At 33.1% G+C, this 21,040-nt stretch overlaps 1 protein-coding gene across 4 annotated transcripts; it reads left to right on the forward strand.

Moving 5' to 3' along the window:
* Positions 1 to 238: 238 nt before the first annotated feature.
* Positions 239 to 20,576, forward strand: RAD21L1 (RAD21 cohesin complex component like 1). Of its 4 annotated transcripts, XM_016148801.2 has the most exons (13): positions 239 to 382; positions 1,623 to 1,752; positions 3,298 to 3,391; positions 4,760 to 4,866; positions 6,615 to 6,785; positions 7,514 to 7,609; positions 8,555 to 8,665; positions 10,052 to 10,278; positions 10,514 to 10,613; positions 11,447 to 11,571; positions 13,553 to 13,648; positions 15,913 to 15,990; positions 20,140 to 20,576. In XM_016148801.2, exons 1-13 carry the CDS (start codon positions 239 to 241, stop codon positions 20,326 to 20,328), a joined length of 1,668 nt encoding a protein of 555 aa, XP_016004287.1. In that variant the 3' UTR covers positions 20,329 to 20,576. The 4 variants fall into 4 exon arrangements, with proteins under 4 accessions (XP_016004287.1, XP_036084991.1, XP_016004286.1 ...); XM_036229098.1 differs by lacking the exon at positions 239 to 382 and having other exon boundaries at positions 1,620 to 1,752; XM_016148800.2 differs by lacking the exon at positions 239 to 382 and having other exon boundaries at positions 1,702 to 1,752; positions 10,166 to 10,278.
* The last annotated feature ends 464 nt before the right edge of the window (positions 20,577 to 21,040 follow it).

Below are 21,040 nucleotides of genomic sequence, written 5' to 3' on the forward strand. Positions count from 1 at the left end.
GGATCTATCATTAGTCTATCATTTTGTATTTTAAATAAGGGTTTCTTCTGTATAAGAAAATAATTTGAATTGATTCATACATTGAATTAGAAGATAATCTGAGTGTTATTTTCATAGAAATAATGAAGAATGTTTTTGCTTACTATAAAATCACACTAAATAGTTTTTGTAATCAAATTTTAAATATCTTTTAAAGTTCTCTCTAGTTCATTAAATACAACTAAGGAATACAGGCAACATGTTCTACACACATGTGCTTATGAGTAAGCGAGGGCCATTGGCCAAAATCTGGCTTGCAGCTCACTGGGAGAAGAAACTCACGAAAGCCCATGTATTTGAATGTAATCTAGAGATAACCATTGAAAAAATTATTTCACCTAAGGTATGTTATTAAAATTATAGTATGTATTTGCCATGACTTGTGGAGAGAAAAGAGATTAAAATACATTACATCATGAAATACATTTCCAAGGAAGTTTTACTTCTCAAATGGTCTCACTTTTAATTCCTATACCATTTATTGCCTGAGCATATACACATATTGGTTTCTGTTGGTAATTGTTTTATATGTTTATCATAAGTAGATTGGACCCTGAAGGATAAATGGCATGTTTTATACATATTTTGTACTCCTTTATATATCCTAACAAAATATTGTATACATAGTAATTACCAAATAAGTATTTCTTAGAAAAATAATGAGCGAATGAATGGAGGGAGGAGAAAGGAGGATTAAGTATAAATCAAAATATATATGAAAACATTTCATAAACAATATAGTATTATGTTCATTATGAAAAATGTAACAAGCTATTAGGATTTATATTAATATATTATTTTAACATTTTTATAGATTAAGTATTTTTCTGCTTGAGAGAGGATGAATTATAATTGAAAACCTACCATGGTTCAGGCAGTGGACTAGACTTTATGTTCATTAGTTTACTTAATCTTCACAACAACCCTATGAGATAGGCTTAATTAAGAATATGAACTTGTGAGTTGGTCAAATTTAATTCCTGCTTCATTACTTAATAGTTGTATTACTTTGGGCATATGTGAGTCTTTTTTTTTCTTCTGTAAGTAGAGGTTGCTGTCAAAATTAATTTAATGTATCAGAAATCCCTAGGACAATGCCTGACACAAAATAAATATATAATAAATTGTAGCCATTATTAATTAATTAAACTTCAGGAAGGTTAAATGACTCAGCAACTGAGCAAGGTTTGAGTCCAGGTCTATCTGACTAGTTTATATTCTTCCTGTGAAACCAATAATAGCAGACTTCACCCAAATTCAACATTAGATTATCTTCATTGAATAAAAAACATAAGTTAACTATTTTACATGGTGAGGTAAAAGTTAAGTGATTTACTTTAAATAAGACTACAAAATATCTGCTTTTTAAAAAAATATTTATTTATTTATTTTTAACATTTTATTTTTTTCCCCCTCTCCCCTTCCCGCTGGTAACCACTAGTCAATTGTCCATGTCCATGAGTCTCTGTTTGCAAAATGTCTGTTTTTTTAAAGAGAAGAAATTCTTATTATTTTGTAATTTTCAAAGATCAGGGTTTATGAATCTAATTTTTAATATTCTAATACTTTTAAATTATTGAAAGGTAAAAATTGCACTTCGAACTTCAGGACACCTTCTTTTAGGAGTTGTTCGAATCTATAATAGGAAGGCAAAATATCTTTTGGCAGATTGCAGTGAAGCATTGCTTAAAATGAAGATGACATTTCGCCCAGGTATATGTGCAATATTGCTTTGTGTTACTACCTTGGTTTCTTTTTGCATTTTTGTTTTGGGGGGACTTTTTAAATTGGCGGCAATCCATAATTCGAGGGTGAGTATAATGAATGCAACTTTCTTTTGACTGAATCTAATTTTCCGTGGTTAAGGAAAAATTGTATTCTTTTAGTTGCTCTTTTTCGAGTTTGTAGGAAAAAGTTATGCTTTCAAAAACTTGTAGTTTCTGTGTATTTACATAAGAAACATACTTAAAGCTACCAAACTTGTGTAAGAAACTCTAATACTCAGTTTTAATGGGTCATTTAGTTTGCCATATCTATTTTTGTCTTTCTGAGATCACTTAGAAATAATGTTATTGACAAAACCCAAATTTCAACCAGTTATTGTTTTCAGAATTCTCAAGACTCTAAGTAGCATGCTCTTTAGAAACATTATAGAACATATTCAGGCATTTGAAAGTGCTAGAGGTTTACATATATCATAGATAAAATGCCTTCAAATTTTAATTTTAAGACATTCATCATTTTCCATCTTGTATTATGGTTATTTAGGTATATGCTTTGCCTCTCGCACTAGTCAGCAGTCTCCTGAAGGCAACATCTTTGTCATATTTAGTTTTTGAATTTCTTAAAGTACTTTTCTCAGTGCCTTGCACATACTGTTCCCTCAGTTAATATTTGTTTAATTGAGGTTGAAAGAGTTTTTTCTTTATTTCAAATATTTGTGGAATCTCTAGGTAGATTTATGATATCAAATATGGTTCATTTGTCCATTATTTCATTTATATATTCCACAAATATTTACTGACCCCGCGTTTTTTGTGAAACACTATGTAAGGTTCTGGGATGTAAAAACAAACAAGACAAATAAGGTCCCTTTTAGTCTGGTGAGGAAATCAGATAAGGAAAAAGATTTTTTAAATTATTACAATAATTATAGATCGTGATTATGCTATGAAAGAATATAAAGAGGACTACAACAGAAAAGAACAGCAAAATTTATTTTAGTTAGGCTAGTCAGGAAAAACCTTTCTGAGAGGACAGAATTTAAGCTCCAACTTGAAGAATGAGAAATACCCAGCCATGTAAAAAGTCCCTGAGGGAATAGCATTCTGGGCAGAGGGAACTGCAAGAGCAAAGGTCTTAAGGTAGAAAAGTGCTTGACTTGTTTGGAGAACAAAAAGGCCAGTATGGTTGGAGTATAGTGAGTGAGTGAGAGAGTGTCATTAGATGGTGCCAATAGGTTTGTAGGGCTGCAGAGACCCTGATTAGAAATTGGGATTTTTTTAAATGTACTGGGGAAGTCACTGAATCATTTTAAGCATGGGAGTGATCTGATCTGATTTTGTATTTAAAATATCACTGGCTGCTTTGTGGAAAATGGACTGAGGAGTGGCAAGAGTGGATACAGAGAAACCAGTTAGAAGACTAAACAGTAGTCCCGTGAGAGAAAGTCTCACTTAAATAAAAGAGATTTAATTGGAAATTTCTTATTTTGTATAGCATCATTGCTTACTGGATATGGTTTTTTATTCTTTTCAGGACTAGTTGACCTTCCAAAAGAGAATTTTGAAGCAGCTTACAGTGCTATCACACTGCCAGAAGAATTTCATGATTTTGACACCCAGAACGTGAAGTAAATTATTTTATTTTCCTTTAGTTTGATTTTCTTGATATTTTCACCTTCAGATTCCATGAACACAAATGGAATGTGATTAACAACCAAATAAACATGTAGTTGATAAAAGCTTAAATTTAGTGTGAAATTTCAAAATATAATACCAAAAATGTATCATATTTGCTGAATGTAGTTTACAGTTTTGACAGTATATGCATTTATTCATTCACTAAATATTTTTTGGATGCCTTCCATATGCCAATGAATAAAACAAAGCTCCTGGCCTCATGAACCTTACATTTTAGTTGGAGTGGACAGACAATAAACAGATAGAGTAGACAGAAATTAAAATAAATAATAGAATGGTTAGGAAAGGCTTTTCTATTAAGTTTCAAACAGAAACCTGAAGGAGGTAAAGGAATAAATCACTCAGTAATGTGGGGAAGAATGTTCCAGGTAGAGCAGATAGAAAGGCCCTAAAGGAGAGCACACTGACATTTTCAAGGAACAATGAGGCAAGTGAGACTTGTATGGAGTAAATGAGCGTCCTAGATCAGAGAGGTAGCTGGGGATGCAGATGATATAGGGTGTTGGGGGCTATAATAAGGACTTTTATTTTACTCAGGGAGCACAGGAAAGTATTGATCAGGAGATTGACTAGATTTGACTTGATTTCAATATGCTCTCCCTGGCTACTTACTATGAGAGGGAAAGGGAAGAAGCAGAGAGCCAGTGAGAAGATCATTACAGTAAGAAGTGCAGGTGAGAATGACAGTGTCCATAATTAGTTCTCAGCCTTCATTTTATCAAGGTGGTAGCAGTCAAATTATGGATATATTTTGAAGGCAAAGCCAACAGGATTGGCCGATTTTATATAGCTTTAAGAGAGAGGAGTGAAGGATGACTATATGATTTTTGCCATGAAAATGGAGTTACCACTTAATGATAATAGTCTAACTAGGGAATGACAAGTTTAAGAGTGGCAGGGTGAAGGAAGTAAATTAGGTTTTGAACATAAGTTTTGAGATGACTGTTATACATCCAAAGGGAGTTAAGTAGGTAGTTGAATATGTGGGTCTGGGTGGGATATATAAATTTGGGAGCTGTCAGTATACAGATGGAACTTCAACCATGAGGCATAAGAGATTCCCAAGGGAATGAGTGTAGATTTAAGAGAGAGTGAGAGGGTGGTGGGGTGTGGGGGGAGGAAGGAAGAGAGAAGAAGAGGAGGAGGAGGAGATGGGGAAACAATTCTATTGAAAAAAGTAAAAAATTTCCTTTATTCTTATAATAAAACCTATTTTGTTGTTGTTGTCATATTACAGTATACTACAAAATCATTGTGTTCTGTTCACAAGTTTTCCCCAATCTTATATTTCTCCATAGTGCTATTGATGTTTCAGAACAATTTACTCAGAACCAAAGCAGACCAGAAGAAATCACACTTAAAGAAGATTATGGTAATGATCTACTTTTCCAAGCTGGGAGCTTTGGTGAGGATATTTGAGAAATTAAAATTACAAGTCATAATCAGTTATATTTGCATTTTTATGGAAATAATTCCAATAGAAATAGCTGTTGCTATGTCAGTAGAAATACCTTCAGAATGAATTTTTCAGTATACAAAGGTAACCCTCAATAATTTTGTCCTTGCCTTTTTCTATTATATGTAGGAAGAACAAGTTCTTAGTAGACCAACAGACCTGAATTTGAATCTGGGTTTTCTCTATTGATGTCCTATGTGATTTTGAGCAAATTATCTAATTTTTCTAAGCCTTAATGCCCTATCTGTAAAATTGGGATACTACTAGCAATAATAGGGCTATTTCCCTTATTCTTTCCTTTAATCCTTCCCATCAGTAAGTAATTTTTTTCTCTCCTTAAAAAACAAACTCAAATCTCGTGTCCTCTAAGAAATGCTTAATATTAGTTCATCCTATTCTGGATTACAATATAAGATTGAAGGCAATGATTATTTCACTAATTTTTTTGTGTGTAAGCTCGTGTTCTTGTGATGCTCAGTGCTAAGAATATAGTGTCTGTTCATAAATGTTATTATCTTATTGACCAAGGATTTTTCTTTTGGGAGCTATGAAGCTGCACCTAGAAAATGTGAACATATCTTTAGTTCTTTTTTAAAAAGTCAATCTTTCCTATTGAGCAAATCTTTAGTCCAGTGCAATGAAGGCTGCTTTTTCAACTCTTTCTGGAAGATGTGTGTCTATAGAAGAATTTTCAATATAAAAAATACTTCATGACTTCCTTTACTGACTAGCACTAATGTGGGTTGTTAAAGGGTGGGAATAGAAGATCAATCTCTGACCCTTTGAAGTTTCAGACTACTGGACCTAGAGATTCAAACCCAAGGAAAGGAAAGAATATGGATTTGTTAAGTGCCAATCTGAAAGCAGGCCAGTTTGAAGCAGGGAGTTTATTTTATTTGCTGCTGTCAGTGTTTTAGGATTTTTCTCCCATTTCTCCATTAGGCAAAATATTTTACCAGTCAGAATTCTAATATTTATACTACCACTCTCTCTCCTGGGTTCAGACCCTGACTCTTGTCATTTATTAGGATATGACTGTGTACATGTTACAAAACCTTTCTGTAGATGTATTTCCTTGTCTGTATAATATTATCTTCTATTGCATAATATAATCAACATAATAAGCACTCAGTTAATGTTAGCTAACCAACTTTTATCTTTTTTTACTGCTGTATCTCTAACCCCTACTATACTGACTAATACCCAGTCATTCAATAAACATTTATTGAATTAATGTTTTAAGCCCATTCTTTACTATTTTACCTACCTTTCCATTCCTAAGGTGGCAGATATGCTCATTATTTTATGTACTCCCATTATGGATAAATTACACAAGCAATTATCCTTAAAATAATATGAAATAATACTTGACCAAGCTGAACATGACCTACCTCCCACTGCCAATAATAATCTTCTGGGAAATTATTAAAATATACCACAACTAAAAACTCTGTTCTGATGTTTTGGTATTATTAGTATTAGTATTAGTATTATTTTGGAAGAAGCGTTAGACTACAAATCCAACTTCCACTGATTAAGCAGCTTTAGTTTAATAATTCAAATAAGTTTGTTAGCTCTCATTTTCCTTATTGGTAAAATGAGGGAGGCTATACAAGATGATATCTGAATTTCCTTCTAACCCTAAAATTCTGTGTTTCCCTGACTAATTCAGGATTAATGATTATATATTTATGTAGGGGAGGAATCTGAAATTCTCAGAAGACACAGCTTCTTTGATGACAACATATTGCTGAATTCCAGTGGTCCTTTAATTGAACATAGTCCTGGAAGTGTCATTGGAGAAAAAACTCTCTTCTATGACAGTGGAGATGGATTTGGAGATGAAGGGGCTGCAGGAGAAATGATTGGTATGCTGTCTGGGTCTATAGAAATTGTATATTTATTTTATCAAATTACTATAGTGTATTAGTGGATTTATTAGATCAAACTGAAATTTCAAATATGCTTCTATGTCTTATAAACCAACACATTTTTTACACAAGTTTTCAAAGTTTATGGTGTATTTAAACATTTAGGCTAGGTCTAAGTAAGTAGCCAACTGTTTAAACACATTTTCTATAAAGGGTGTGAAATACTGCTTGTTTTTATTTTTTAAAATTCCTCATTTTAGAGGGGAAAGAGTAAGTTAGTGTATTCCTCACAAAATTTACTAGATCATATACTAAAAAACATTGTTTTCCTTAACGAATTGTAGGAAAACTATTCTAAAGGATCTGCCAGCATTTATATTATTATTTTGTTTTTATATTAATATTATAAAATAAAAATTGAAATAGAGTAGACAATCCAGGCAGCTTTGTAACAAGGCTATTACCTTGACATAAGTTTAGTAAATATTTCTTGAAATTAAACATCTAAAACAGATTTTTAATAAAGGAAAGGAAAGTAAATATATAAAATTCTATGTCATCCTGCATGAAATGTGATAGTCTCTGTAACCAATCAAATTTAAGTACTTAAGATTCATTCATTTTTGTATCCATTTACAACTCCTTGCATACAATCATGTCAATAAAATTTTAGTGAATAAATGATAGGTTCAACTCTGTATGACGAAAGTATTGTGTTTTTTAAGACAATCTATTGCAACATGCTGAGAATATCCTGTTAGAAGACATGCAATTGAACAGAGAAATTTCCCTGCCTCCTGAGCCTCCTGATACTATAATGGGTATGTTGAAATTTTCCTTTGTATAAAAAGTGAACAGATGCTAATATTCAAATTAAGCCTCAAAACTTCTGAGTTTAAATAGCAGTATACTATAGCAAAAAATAATAAAAAACATTGTTTCTCAAACTCTCTTAATCTGACTTTAGACAATGTAGAGTAGAAAACTGGGTTCTGAGAAAGGTACTATAATGGTTATTTAACCAGGCATTGGTTTATTTGTTATGAGAGCACATTTAAATACTCTGCCAAAATACTGTTCTTTTAAATCATTAAAAAAGTATTAATGTTTGACATTAATATGGCTATTAATTATTAATAGTAATATGGTTTGACAATCTAGATACAACCTGAGAGAAATTATAAAGGGGGGGATATTTTCTACTGGAAATTCATGTGAAGGTACCTCAAATGATTTGAGGTCTTTTAGTCTGATTATTTTAAGAAGTAAAAGTACAATTGGCCTCATTTTGATTTTTCACTCTTTTTGATGTTACGTTTGCTTTCTAACACAATAGTAGAGCTTTAAAAGATGAATAGAGATAGGCAATAAAAAATTAGTTATGGTTTTTTATGGGTCAACTAATAATTAAGAGGTTTAATAGATTAAAAATATTTTAGCAAATGCAATCAAATTTATTATGGTTGGTACCACTGTTTTCACTTTCACTGTGACTACGGTCATATTTAAGTCCAGCCTCATATGTCACGTATGCAAAAGAAAGTAATGATATTCAACTCACCTAAACACTGTGGGTCCCAGATCATATAATATCTGAATCTCTTCAGTTCTATTATATACATAATTCTAAGAATTCAGATGGGCTTTAGTTAGCAATATATAAGTCTTCAATTAGTTTATCTTATACTTGAATTCTCATATAGTCCTCTAGCTTGTAACATAACTATTTTTTTTTAAATAATTCCTTTTATGGTGGTGTTGCTTAGTAGAACCAGAAAATCCAGAGTGTATATGTCTACCTGAAAATGAAAAAATAGATGCAACCACATTATCAAATGAAGAGGAAAGATTTATCCTTGATCCAATTGATGCTTCAGGTCAGTCATTCATGTATTTATTTTTATTTTTGATATCTGCTATGTTATTTACTGTTAGATATTTGAATAACCTATGAAATATTTAGGAGGTAGTCTAATAATAACACTTGTCAGATAATAGAGGAAGAGTGTGATATAAATTTGAGATGATCCTTTCATTATATTTACTCCTGGTCAAATCATATTTCTAGTTTGGAAATCTGGAAAATTTAAGACTGAGTTCAATTCCAGTAGTTTTGAGCCATTACTCTGTGTTGGGAACAGAGATGAAGAAGATATAGTCCCTGCTTTTAAGAAGCTTACGGTCTGTCTAATCAAGAAATAAATAAACATGCAAATGAATATAAAATAAGACATAATAAAAGTTTCAGAAGAGAGAAACTATCTCCTCTAACATTTAACCTCAATCATGTTTTTAGGAATAAACAATAAATATGAATCTAATATATAACTAGATCTTTTAGGAACATCCTAATTTTAAGTAGTATGATAAGGATCTTAGTTTATGAACTCAGATTTGCAAGAAATAAGGGATTCCATTTTTTTTTCTTTACTAAATTCAACTCTGAGTCTCTCTTCCACTTGGCCGACAAGAATTTTAGTCTGCATAGCTGTTTTATCTGCCCTAATCCATTAACATCGAAATTTGGGAGAGGTGTGTAGCACGTGAAAGGGAACCTCTCTGGTCATCAGCCACACCAGTTTGTGGTACCCACTGTCCCAGCCTACATAGCCTCTGGGGTCATTACACAGCCCACCCTCCTGGGATCTTGTTACGTTCTCAGGATTTTACTGAGGCACATCAGCAATCAGTTTCCTGTTCCTTCAGGCTCCATCCGATCACGGATCTTTACTCATTCTGGGAAATCTAATGCTTCCTTCCCTTTTGCATCTTTACTAAGGAAAAGCTTGACATCTGCTTTTTAACTGGTAAAATTACCTATAAGAATGAAATACCATGGGTCTAGCTACCCACTTGGACTTCTGTATGAATTTTAGTGGTTGAGGGAAAAATACACTGGACAAATACAAATTAGTGTTTCAAAAAGTTATGCTGTTATGTAGATATTTTAAAGTACCTCAGAATTGAGTGACTTGCTGATCTATATATCCTCTGCTCAGTTGTCCACTGAGTAGGTGAACAGATTCCCTCCTCAGCATCTTTGAAGAACACCTTACAAAATGTGTCAACTGTTGGCTGCTTAGACACTCTAGTTGAACAAAAGCTTTGTAAAGCATAATTTTCAGTAGGGAGAAGGGAATTTTCTTTCCTATACAACTCCGTAGGTTGTATTGTGGTAGACATTTCTTAGATATGCAGTACCTAGAATATCATTTTACAGAGCTATACAACCAATAACATTTGTGCCTATTTCTTATATTTAGACATTGCTTGGAAAAAGAAAGGCAAAAAGAGGAAGTTGCTCATAGATCCAGTCAAGGAGATTAGTAGCAAAATTATGCATAAACAACTTACTTCATTTACTGACACACTCACAGTTTTGGAACTTGCACCTCCTACCCAAAGACTGATGATGTGGAAGAAGAGGGGAGGAGTTGATACACTTCTGTCGACTGCTGCCCAGGATTTGATTCATACTGAACTGAAAGTGGTAATAGTTTCTATCCTTTTATATGGGTGCAATGTTTGGTTATAAATAAATAAATGCATATTTACACTCATACAGCAGAATTTAACTTGTGAAAAAATACCTCCTTATTTTGAATTAACTTACTGGATGTGTATACATGGATTATAATTTTGACTTTTTAGCATATGGTTGCTTGTATTTTATTGAATTGCTTTACTTGTTCAAAAATGAGAAACAAAAATGTATATTTTTACAGTTGTTTACAAAATGCTTTCTGTCCTCTGGCTTTAAACTTGGAAGAAAAGTGATACAGAAGGAGTCAGTAAGGGAAGAAATTGGAAGCAGAAACATAGTAGGTGAGACATCCTAATTCTGTTGATGTTGAGGGTAATGTTGTAGAAACAAAAATTTCATTTTACACTTCAAAATGAAGATGGGATCCAATTCTATATTCCTAAGTATAAATGCTGTCTCTAGAAGCATATTTGAACTTAAAAAAAAATTGTTACATCAGCATTGTATTTTTCTGCTTTGCAGATTAATTTTTGTTCAAAAAGCTAATAAAAAGATCAAATATATGTACTATGCATACTAATTTTAATCTTACTCTTTCTCACCTCCTCCATCCCCAAAGGTAATACGTATAAACTAACAAAGAAAATTTTTGTATTTAGTAGGATAATGTTTCACTTTTAAGACAACTAACATGAAAAGTCACCTAGCAATAAGACTAACATTTAAATAATACAATTAGCCTGAGTCATAAAAATTTCCACACACCCAGAGGATACATGGAATGTTAATATTGCTGATTATTATTATGGCTAATATAAAGGAATAATAAAAATGAACTTATGTGGTGAGTGAAACTCTGCTTCCTTTTTAAAATCATTAAAACGTGCTGAACAATATACCAAGATGGGCTTGAACTATCCATTTTGTCTTGTGAGTGAATGTATGAGGGTGAGTGCCAAGGGAGTAGTTGATGGAGGATAGGGAGTCTAGGTGATAAAGAGGCTTATGTGAAAGGGGAGGTAAATGTCAGACTTTGGAGCCATAAAGAGTTTATGCACCCTTTGCTTAAGTTCTTGGATTCCAATGTCAAAAGTTTTCTTTTGTAACAATCATATTGCAATTTAAGTTTGAAATATATTTTGGTGAAATCTTGTTTACTTCCTTAATAATTCAGAGGCCTCCAAGATGGAAGAACTAAATTGTCAGCAAGAGTTAAGTCAACCCAAAACTTGGAAAGATTTGACTGGTGGATCTAATTGTAGCTCTCATGAGGCTAGCAATAAAAACATTAACTCTGAGGTAAGTTAACCAGAGAATCATAAAATATTATTATTTTTCTGACACAGATATAGTGAAGGAACATTGAGACTCTGGTATATCTTCTTAACATTTATAGGTTTCATTTCATCTATTATCCTATAGTTTCTTTAGTAAGTAGCAGTACTACAAAATAAAACATGATTTTCATCTGCTGAACAGTGTTTTCTTGAAGTTTAGGATCATAAATCACAAGATAAGTAGTTTCATCCTGAAATAGTATTTTGCATGGTACATTAAATAAATGATTGTACTTGATTCTGGTTATATGCTGAGAATCCTACTAGTCTCACATTCAATATGTCATGGAATCTTTTAGAACTCTAGACAATACACCTATGTTTTAGCTCTGATCATAAATTCATCATTCCTACCTCTAAGAGTAATATGTTTTAGATCCACCAGTTACCTTAGCCTTGAACCTGAAAAATTATCTAAAGATCCAAGACCAAAATAAAATTTTAAATTTTTTTTATTTGAAGACATAATTTTTATTTGAAAAACATAGTTATTCAAAAAACATTTATTTGAAAACATATTTGGAAACAACATACTTTAAAATATTTTATCAGTCATCAGTTTTTTGAATGTACAATTTTAAATATTGTAGTCACACCAGATAAAAATAAACCAGTGCTTTCCTGGTCTGTTCTATCATCACTGTGCTTTGATAACCACTCAGGGAATTCAAAGTCAATCTACAATGAAACTAAATGCCCTTGGAAAGAAAGGCAATTTCATAATGCATTAAAAGAGAATGTGCTTTACTAAATATTTGACAACATACTGGATATTAAAATGTTGGCTTGCCAATACTACTCTCTTCCTTATATGGACTTGGGCACACCCACTGAAAATTCTGATTAGGCAATCTGGTTTAGTCCATCACCTTTTAACATATTAATAAAATAGATTTTCCAGAGTACTTAAAGTGAAGAGATTGATTCATTGGTTCTTCTGAACCTTTTACTCCTTCATCCTACCCTTTTGCTTTAACCTCCAATTTCATTCTTATTCTGCTACCAAAAATGATGAACAGATGTGAATTATAGTCAGAAAAGGGAGCACAGTTAGTTTGAAGGTACAAGGAAATATTGATTCTGATTAATAATTTTCAAATCTTCATAAAATAGAATTTTTATGTAAAGTAACTACAAAATATGGTATCTAAAATGTAGACTAGTCATAGAAATTAAAATAGAAAAACATAATAAGTCTCCACGAATAAGTATATTAAAAAACAAAATGTTACCTCTTATAATCACTAAAATTTTAAAAAGCTGAAGTGAAAAATCAAGTTAACTATTGTAGGAAGCTCTTGAGTTAATCAAGATCATAGATAACAGCTGGGGAATGAAGTTTGGTGACCGGCTGAAGATGAAAAAGGGGCTGACAGCTTCTGTAGCAATGAAAAGGGGAGATGATAGAGAATGGAGAATTCCTGGCTTTCTCTTTTTCCTTCCTCCTTTGTGTCTTCACTCTCCTTCCACTTATAGTTTTTCTTCCCTTTTGCCAGTGGTGGCAAGAATCCTGTCATGGCCCCATTCTTCCTCAGTTTGTAGATCTTCCTCTGCCACTTGGTACTGGCATGAGAATAGAGGTAGAAGACTGGGGCTAGATAAATTTTTCAAAGGAAAGTGGCCTCAGCTAAACAGCAGCAGAGACTTTTGATAAGAAATCTGCAGTGGCAAGAGAAATAGGAGGAACAAGGATAGGAAGCAAGGGGGGATGGAGCGTGCAAGTTCTTCATTCGTAGGAGGCATATGGAAAAACAGGAATATTTAAGCCAGGCTGCCAATCTGTGATATTTCAGAAATAATATTTTAAGAATGTGGGTAGTACTTTAAATTAGTTTTATAAATGAACATTCATGTGATTAAAGCATTTAACAAAATGGGATTGTTCCTGTGATGACTGCTACTATTGTGATGACTTACCTATTTTTTTTTCTGATTTGCTTTAGCAGGATATTGTTGAAATGGTTTCCTCAGCTGTTGAGGAATCCTCTTTACTGAGTGCCATCTTGGCACAAGAAATTGAAAATTGTCCAGTTGAACCGGTAAATATATATATAATCTTGGAAAAGGTCTTTAAAACTTTGTTCCTAAATGTTTAATACCTTCTTTACCTAAAAATTGGTTTTTAGAGCTGTCATGTTATTTCTAAAATTATAATTTAAATTAGTGTGTGAGTGGTTTGATAAAATATATTCAGAACTGCTTTGATTTTTTTTGTCTTTATTTTGAAACTTCAAATAACTTTAAAGGAAAGTGTGAGATTTTTATGCTTATCAAAGGTAGTCACAGATTTAAAATGTTGAGAATCACTTTTTTAAAGTTACTTTTATAACCTCTCTAAAGGAATAGCTATATTAGAGACTTGGACTAGGACATTTGAAAATTTTACTTCATTTAACAAAATATATATGGGCATTTTTTTCGAAAACATCATATGGCTCAAGGCCTATATCTATCCTATATCTATATAAGACTTCTGGAGATCAGAAAAAGAAAATAGTCTGCTCAAAGGGCCACAAGTCAATATCAAAGCCAGATGTAATATCTGACTCGCTTGACTCCATATATGTTACTGTCTTATTTTCTTCTTTCGTCCCAGAGTGCCGAAGGCATTTTCAAGAATTTAATGAATTTTAGCAGAAGTTTCTTCCTAAGTAATATCAAAATGCTTAATCCCTTATGTTAATTTTATTTTTAAATAAATTATCATTATGGTACGTTCTAAGACTATTAGATTGTTTTTTAATATGTGGAAAACAGACTGAATTATCTGGGTAATCTAGGACAAGAATACCTTTTTACCTGAAACATTAAACAGCTGAGCCAGAAGTGGGTTGATTTCTTTTTGCCTTTCTCTTTGCCTCTATAGACACAGGTTATTTCCATACATGGTCAAGCAAACCACAACACAGCACAAATTCAGCTGTTTTAATAATCCACTGGGTTTTACACACAATGGATTCAGCTGAGTGTGTCCAGATAGATCAAGTGGACAGGCTTCAGCAAAGCACACAGACTATTTCTTCTGAGCCTTTTCCCAGTTAGTTTAGTTGTACAATATAGGTGAAGCTGCGGTCTCATGGGTCTTTAACAAAGAGTTCGACCATTGCTTTTTACATTTGAAAACCAGCATTTTCTGTATTTAACAATAAAAAATAACAATAATTGGATGAGCTTATTTATCCCACACAGACCAGAAAGGAATAAACATAAATTGTAGCTAGAGGGATTTGGGAAACTCTTCAGAATAGTGACTATATTTTCAAATTGTCTCTTTGGAATGGAAGAAAGGATACAGCAGAGATAGGACCAGGAAGCTGGTACAGCTGGCGGGAATGGGGACTCAGTAGTCCACTTAGCCTCAAATAATTTAAAATGTCATACAGAATATTCTGGAGCTTTCTGAAATCATCTTGGGGTCCACAAAATTGAAAGCACTTTTAAGTAGTGGCTGGGCTCTAGAGGTATATATGAAAGCTTGACAGTGAATCTGTGATAAGGGTGATACAAATGCTGTTGGGTTGCATGGTCAGAGCTAGCCTAGGAAAAATTATAAAGTAGGTCAGATTTGTGTCACTTTCCTTCCCCCAATCCTTTGTAGGCCTGCTCTTTCATCAGACTCATTGGCACCTTTCCTCTGCCCAGTGTCTGTTCTCAGTTTATAAAGTGTTATTTGGAAAGTGCTGAGAGTGAGTTCCTGTGAAGGGATTTCAACTTTATAATTTTTAAATGTTGAGGTGTTTCTGAAGGTAGTTAAGTTTTAAAGACTATAGAGAATGGATCTTTTCAGATTATATGACGGGCAGTAGGTTGATCATTTTTGGACAAGGCACCCTCAAAATCTAAAATGGGGTTTCTAACCCAATCGTACACAAACTACTAAACTTCAGTTATTGTTAGAGCTCCTGTATCACCAAGTAAGTTCAAATAAAGGCCTTTACAAGGCAGTTTTTCTATAGCTTTATATTTACTCCTATTAACTGAGTTAAGATTGACAAAGGTTGAGATAAATTATAGCCAAAAGTGACAGTCTTTGCTGACTTTACTTTTGAAAGTAAGGACCCAATATCTAGGGTGCTTACTCTGAAGCTCCTTATCAGAAGATAGCTTGGGGAATATAGATGTAATCCTGCAAGAGTTGACCTCTATCTGTATGCTAGTCGTGTTCTATTATCAGCCTATAAGCTCCTTATTTGGCAGGACCCAGTATTACAGTTGTGTTCCTTATAGAAGTTAACACTATACCTGACAAATAGTAAACATTCAGTAAAACTTAAGTGAAATATTTTGTCGATTATTCAAACAGGAGTCATTGGGAAATGAACAAAATATTGAGACAGAGATATGGAATCGAAGAATACTTCAGATGTTAAATAGTTTACGGGTAAGATGGTAGGGTTTATCAACCCTATTTGTTATTTTTCAAGTAAGTAAAACATGATTTCAGTCTTCTAGTTATTAATAAAAAATGAAACTTTTTCATCATGTGTTTGCTGAGGCTAAATTCTACTAGAGTGTAATGGTTTTGAGTGGTATACCCAAGGCTAAATAATGGGAGTTTGTTTTCGGTGCCTACATGTTCTATCAGCTTCTTGCCTATATTCATGCCCCTAGACATCTATTCTATGTCCAATTCTTGTTTTTAGCAGGCTATCAATAAATTTTAACTAGGAACCTTAGTTTATAACAGTTTAAGAGTGAAACAGATAATTTTAAAATTTAACTTAAATTTTTATCAAAATAATACCTGTATATAATTTTAGAAGTGTAATAGTACTATCCTATATTGCTCAAAAGGAAACACAGAAGTCTTTTGTTTTACCTCTTCTTGTCCCCAAGTCCTGCTCACAAGAAACAACTATATTAAGCTATTTCTTTTAATATTTATATCCATATTTCTAATTACATGTTTTTATTTTCTTGATATTTCAGCTTTAAATTTTATCTATTTACTTCATTCAACAGAAAATGAAAATGAGAATTTAGTTAAGTTACATCTCCCCCTTCACCAGTGTATTTTTAGCACATTATTCAGTGCTTATAGTGTCATATTTGTAATAATTTTGATGCAAGTTTGATTATGACAGAGAACCAAAATATCAATGGCTTAAAAAGATAGAAGTTTATATCTCTTTCAGGTAAAAGTACAATTTGGTTTGGCATCTACACTCACAAAGTTGTCAGAGACGGAGTTTCCCTTTACCTCATTTTCTTTATTCTCAGGATCCAAAAGGGCTGACTATCCACTATGTCCACATTCCATTCAGCAGCAAAGTTTCCTTTACAACCAGTAACTGCATGTATCACTTTTCTCCCTTCATTGACCAGTGCTGAGTCACCTTGCCACGTCTAGCTGGGAAATGTAGTCCTTATCTGGCAACCTTGGGCCCAGCTAATAATTCTTTTACTATGGAAGGAGAGGAGAATGGATATTAAGTGACAAAGACTATATAAAAATTACTTCAGATTGAAATGTCATAGTGGAATTACATTTATTTTCTTGTCAACTTTATGGGGATTTTGGTGATGGGGCAGTTAATCATTACCTCATTTTTTCCCTTAGCTTAGTGTCTATATACTCATCCTTAATTCTTTTTCCAAACTCTCTAGCAACATAATAAAACCCCTTTTAGTATGGTCAAATATATCATTGGTTTCATTTTTTTTTTTTTCTTGAAGGTATCCCTCCTGAAGCTCAACATCCTCTTGTTCTAATCGGAATTAGTTGTTCCATAGGTCTACTCCACAGTTTTTATCTTGGGAAATTCCTTTACCATAACATGAGAATTCCTTTGTCTCTTTCCTATATTAGTTCCTTTATATCTTGGTACTTTTATCTTCCTTTTGGTTAACATCCTCTCTTAACTTCCTGAAATAAAGAATGCATAGGAGATACAGACCCTACACACAAGTCTGAAATATTCTTTACCTTTAATTTGTTTGGTTGTCTTTGAACATTGTTTGAAAATAATCTCTCTCAGGTATTGAAGGCTTCATAACCTTTCTGTTTCTTGTATTGTTACTGAAAAAGTCAGATGCTGCTTGGTTGGTCATCATTTGTAGGTGACCTTTATTTTCTCTCTGGAAACTTTTATATTTTTTCTTTATCCTTAGTGGTCCTAAATTTCATGATGATGTGCTTTGGTATAGGTCTTTTTTCATTATTGTGCTGAGCCTGTAGTGGGTTCTTTATTCTCAAAGTTCAATGTCCTTGAGTTCTAGGAAATGTATTGTATTTCTTGGATTTCCTCTTTGTTGTTAATCTGTCTCTTTTTCTGCTCTAGCAAGTGGGACCTGGTGGGTCAGATATTTGATCTTGTAAATTATGCCTTTAATTTTTAAAAAATATTTTATTCCCCACATTAATTTCCTATTTTCCCCCTACTCTCTAGAAGATTTATTCAGCTTTATGTTCTAGTCTATTGAATTTTATCTCTGTTTTCACCTTTTCTGTTTTCCAGTTTTTTTAGTTTTTAATTATTCTTTTGTTTTATAGCACCTTAATCTTTTTATTTAGTTAGCTTCTTAATAGCTTTATTGAAATACGATTAACATACAATACACTGTACCTAATTTAAAGTATACAGTTAGATAAGTTTTGACATCTGTATATACCTGTGAAATCATCACCACAATCAAGATAGTGAACATATGTACAACCCTACAAATTTTCCTTGTACCTCTTGATAATCCCTTGTTAAATCTCTTCCATCCCCGAGCAGACCACTGATCTGCTTTCTCTCAATATTATCCTAAGCATTTTTTATGGATGCAGTGTTTTTTCCTTAAATTTTTAGAAGTTATAGTTTTCTTCTGTTCTCTATATTATCTGTTTCCTTGGCTATTCTCTTGAATGCATTCTCTTTTGTTCTTGAATGTTAGAAATTTTACTCAAATGTTTTGAGTTGTCTGTTTTTATTTAAGAGTAAGACACCAAAAATCTGATTAGAAGTTACATAAGCATGGCTGAGGCTTGTAGACTTGTGGTCATTGTAGTGAGGTAATTGGGTGGTGCCCCGCACACACACACACACACACACACACACACACACACACACACAGATGTCATTCTCCGTAAGTGTTTTCTACTCAGAATGGTCAGTTTCCTGAGCTTAATCTGCAGCTCTACTGATTATGATATCTGGTCATGATACTCATGTTTTGGGAACCAAACACTGGTAAGGGAGAGGCTGACTGTCTTACTGTTTAGAGTATAGAACTTAAATTCCCCACTCCTCCTCCCCAGTTTGTGGTATAACAGTTCTCTACCATCCACAGTGCCTAGTGTCCCAAGGCTAGAGTTTCAACGGTTGGTATCTCTACAAAGGCAACTTCCTGCCTCCTTCGTTTTAGAGGGGTTTCTGGAGGGAACAGAAGAAGCACGTGTGTTCAATCTTGCACATTTGTCCCCTCAGGGTATTTTTCAAAAGAAATCTTGAAGTTGAAAAGGCCATTTGTGCTCTTCTCCAGGGGAAAAAGCTAGGGTATGGGAGTAGTGGTCTCTTGGTTCAGTAAAGTGTTGGAGTAGACCTGAGGTGTCTAACTGCTCCCATGTAGACTTTCAAGGAAGTCACCCCACATCTCCAGCTTATACTTTTTCCCAGGAGAAAAAGTCACCCAATCCATATCATATCTCCTCAAGAGAAAGAGTAAATGAAGGCTTATCATGCCATCTCTGAAAGGTTGCTGAATCTGGGCCACTCCTTTGGTTGAGATGAAGTATGATAAAGTATTTAACTTATTAATTTGTTAAATGTTATAGACTGGCAAAAAACTTGTATATGATATTTCTAACAATGCTTTACAACTATCCAAGGAGTACATTATAGGGATACTGACCAGAGTTTACCACAGTATTTCTAACTAAAAAAACTATGCTTGTATTCAAGGAATCTAATTCCAAGTACTAGTCTTCATAAAAGCAGTTATCTTCATCCATAATTAAACACTTCGCTGTACCTCAATTTGTTCTAGTAGGTTCACAGTTACCATAGTTATCCTGTGGTAAATCCAACATCTTCTTAACCTGTGCAAAGAAACTGGGAGATGTTTACATAGTCATATTACCTTGCCACTGAGATGTTACAAATATGATTCTACATTTACTACTAGAGTTTTATTGTCACCCTCACTCCTCAGTACCTTGAAGGAAAAGAAACCTGTTAGGCTCATATTTTTCATTATTGGGAGACTCCCAAAGTCCTGTGGATTTTTCTCTCCCTGAAAGTCTAAATTGCAATTTCCATGGAAGCCATTTATGTTAACATTCATTTTGTAAAAGACCTAACATTTGTATAACATGTTAGAAATTTGTATAATACTTCAGTTATTTTGCATGCATTTTCTCAATGAACTAAGCTTGTGCTCAATGACCTATATGGCTTTTAAGCTTACTAATGAGTCATTTGCATTTCTCCATTTAAGGATTTCAAAAATATCAATAATTTTGTTGTTAATTATGCATCCACAGCCTGCTCTACTTTTAATCTTCTTGTTTTCTTTTCCTTTTCTTTTTTTCTAATTATTTTCCCAGGAATCCAACAAGATGGGAATGCAGCAGTTTAGTCTGATGACTCTCTGCAGAAATAGTGACCGAAAACAAGCTGCCGCCAAATTTTATACCTTTCTTGCCCTAAAAAAACAGCGGGCTATTGAGTTGAGCCAGAGTGCCCCCTATGCAGATATTATAGCTATGGTGGGACCAATGTTCCATAAAATGTGAAGGAAATCCAGAACATGTAGATTTGTGTCATCACAGGAATTTTTGTATAGATTGTTCAATTTAATGCAGTACCCATCTGGAAGCAGCTGAAAGTCTGATCCATTTCATAGACAGGCCAACTTTCCAATTCTTCTTTGTAAGTTCAGAATAATCTTAGCCAGAACTGGAAACCTGTATGCTTACAGAGATACTGAATTATAGCTAAGTGCCATTTTAACTTAGCTGACTTTAATGTATAGCATTTACCATTATTCTGACTTAAATGTTGTATTTAGAATACATTTTTAAAATACTGTATGCTTTCAAGAAACATTCATGGATGTTTTTTAAAAGTCTGTTTTACATTGAATTATTTATTTAAAATTTATGAGATTAATTCATAATTAACACTTTCTTATTTCCCCACAGACAATAATTTATTTGATTCTAATGTATACCATCCTTGATTTGACCTAGTGTCATGGTTTTTAATCTAATATCTCAATTGAAGGGTTATAAAATTCATCTTTGTTTTAAGCTGTCTGAGTGACTTTTAATCTATGTATAGATTATTTAATTTTTATTCACTATTTAATGATTATTATAACTACCATTCATGTGTCAGCAAAACTGAGTCTACTTCTATGTTTAAAAAAATGAGCATGTTAGCTGTAGCTACAGTTGAAGTAAAGGTCACTAAAATAAATGTTCTTTTACTTAGCGCTTACTGAGC

This window comes from Rousettus aegyptiacus, unplaced genomic scaffold (assembly GCF_014176215.1).
Source record: "Rousettus aegyptiacus isolate mRouAeg1 unplaced genomic scaffold, mRouAeg1.p scaffold_m13_p_12, whole genome shotgun sequence".
Lineage (NCBI taxonomy): Eukaryota > Metazoa > Chordata > Mammalia > Chiroptera > Pteropodidae > Rousettus > Rousettus aegyptiacus.

What these genes read in the sequence shown, in the direction of transcription:
- RAD21L1 (XM_016148801.2), top strand. Translation starts at nt 239, where the DNA reads ATGTTCTACACACATGTGCTTATGAGTAAGCGAGGGCCATTGGCCAAA. An exon ending in AAAAAATTATTTCACCTAAG is followed by an intron (nt 383 to 1,622) that starts GTATGTTATTAA and finishes AATTATTGAAAG; the next exon opens with GTAAAAATTGCACTTCGAAC. An exon ending in GCCTCCTGATACTATAATGG is followed by an intron (nt 7,610 to 8,554) that starts GTATGTTGAAAT and finishes GGTGTTGCTTAG; the next exon opens with TAGAACCAGAAAATCCAGAG.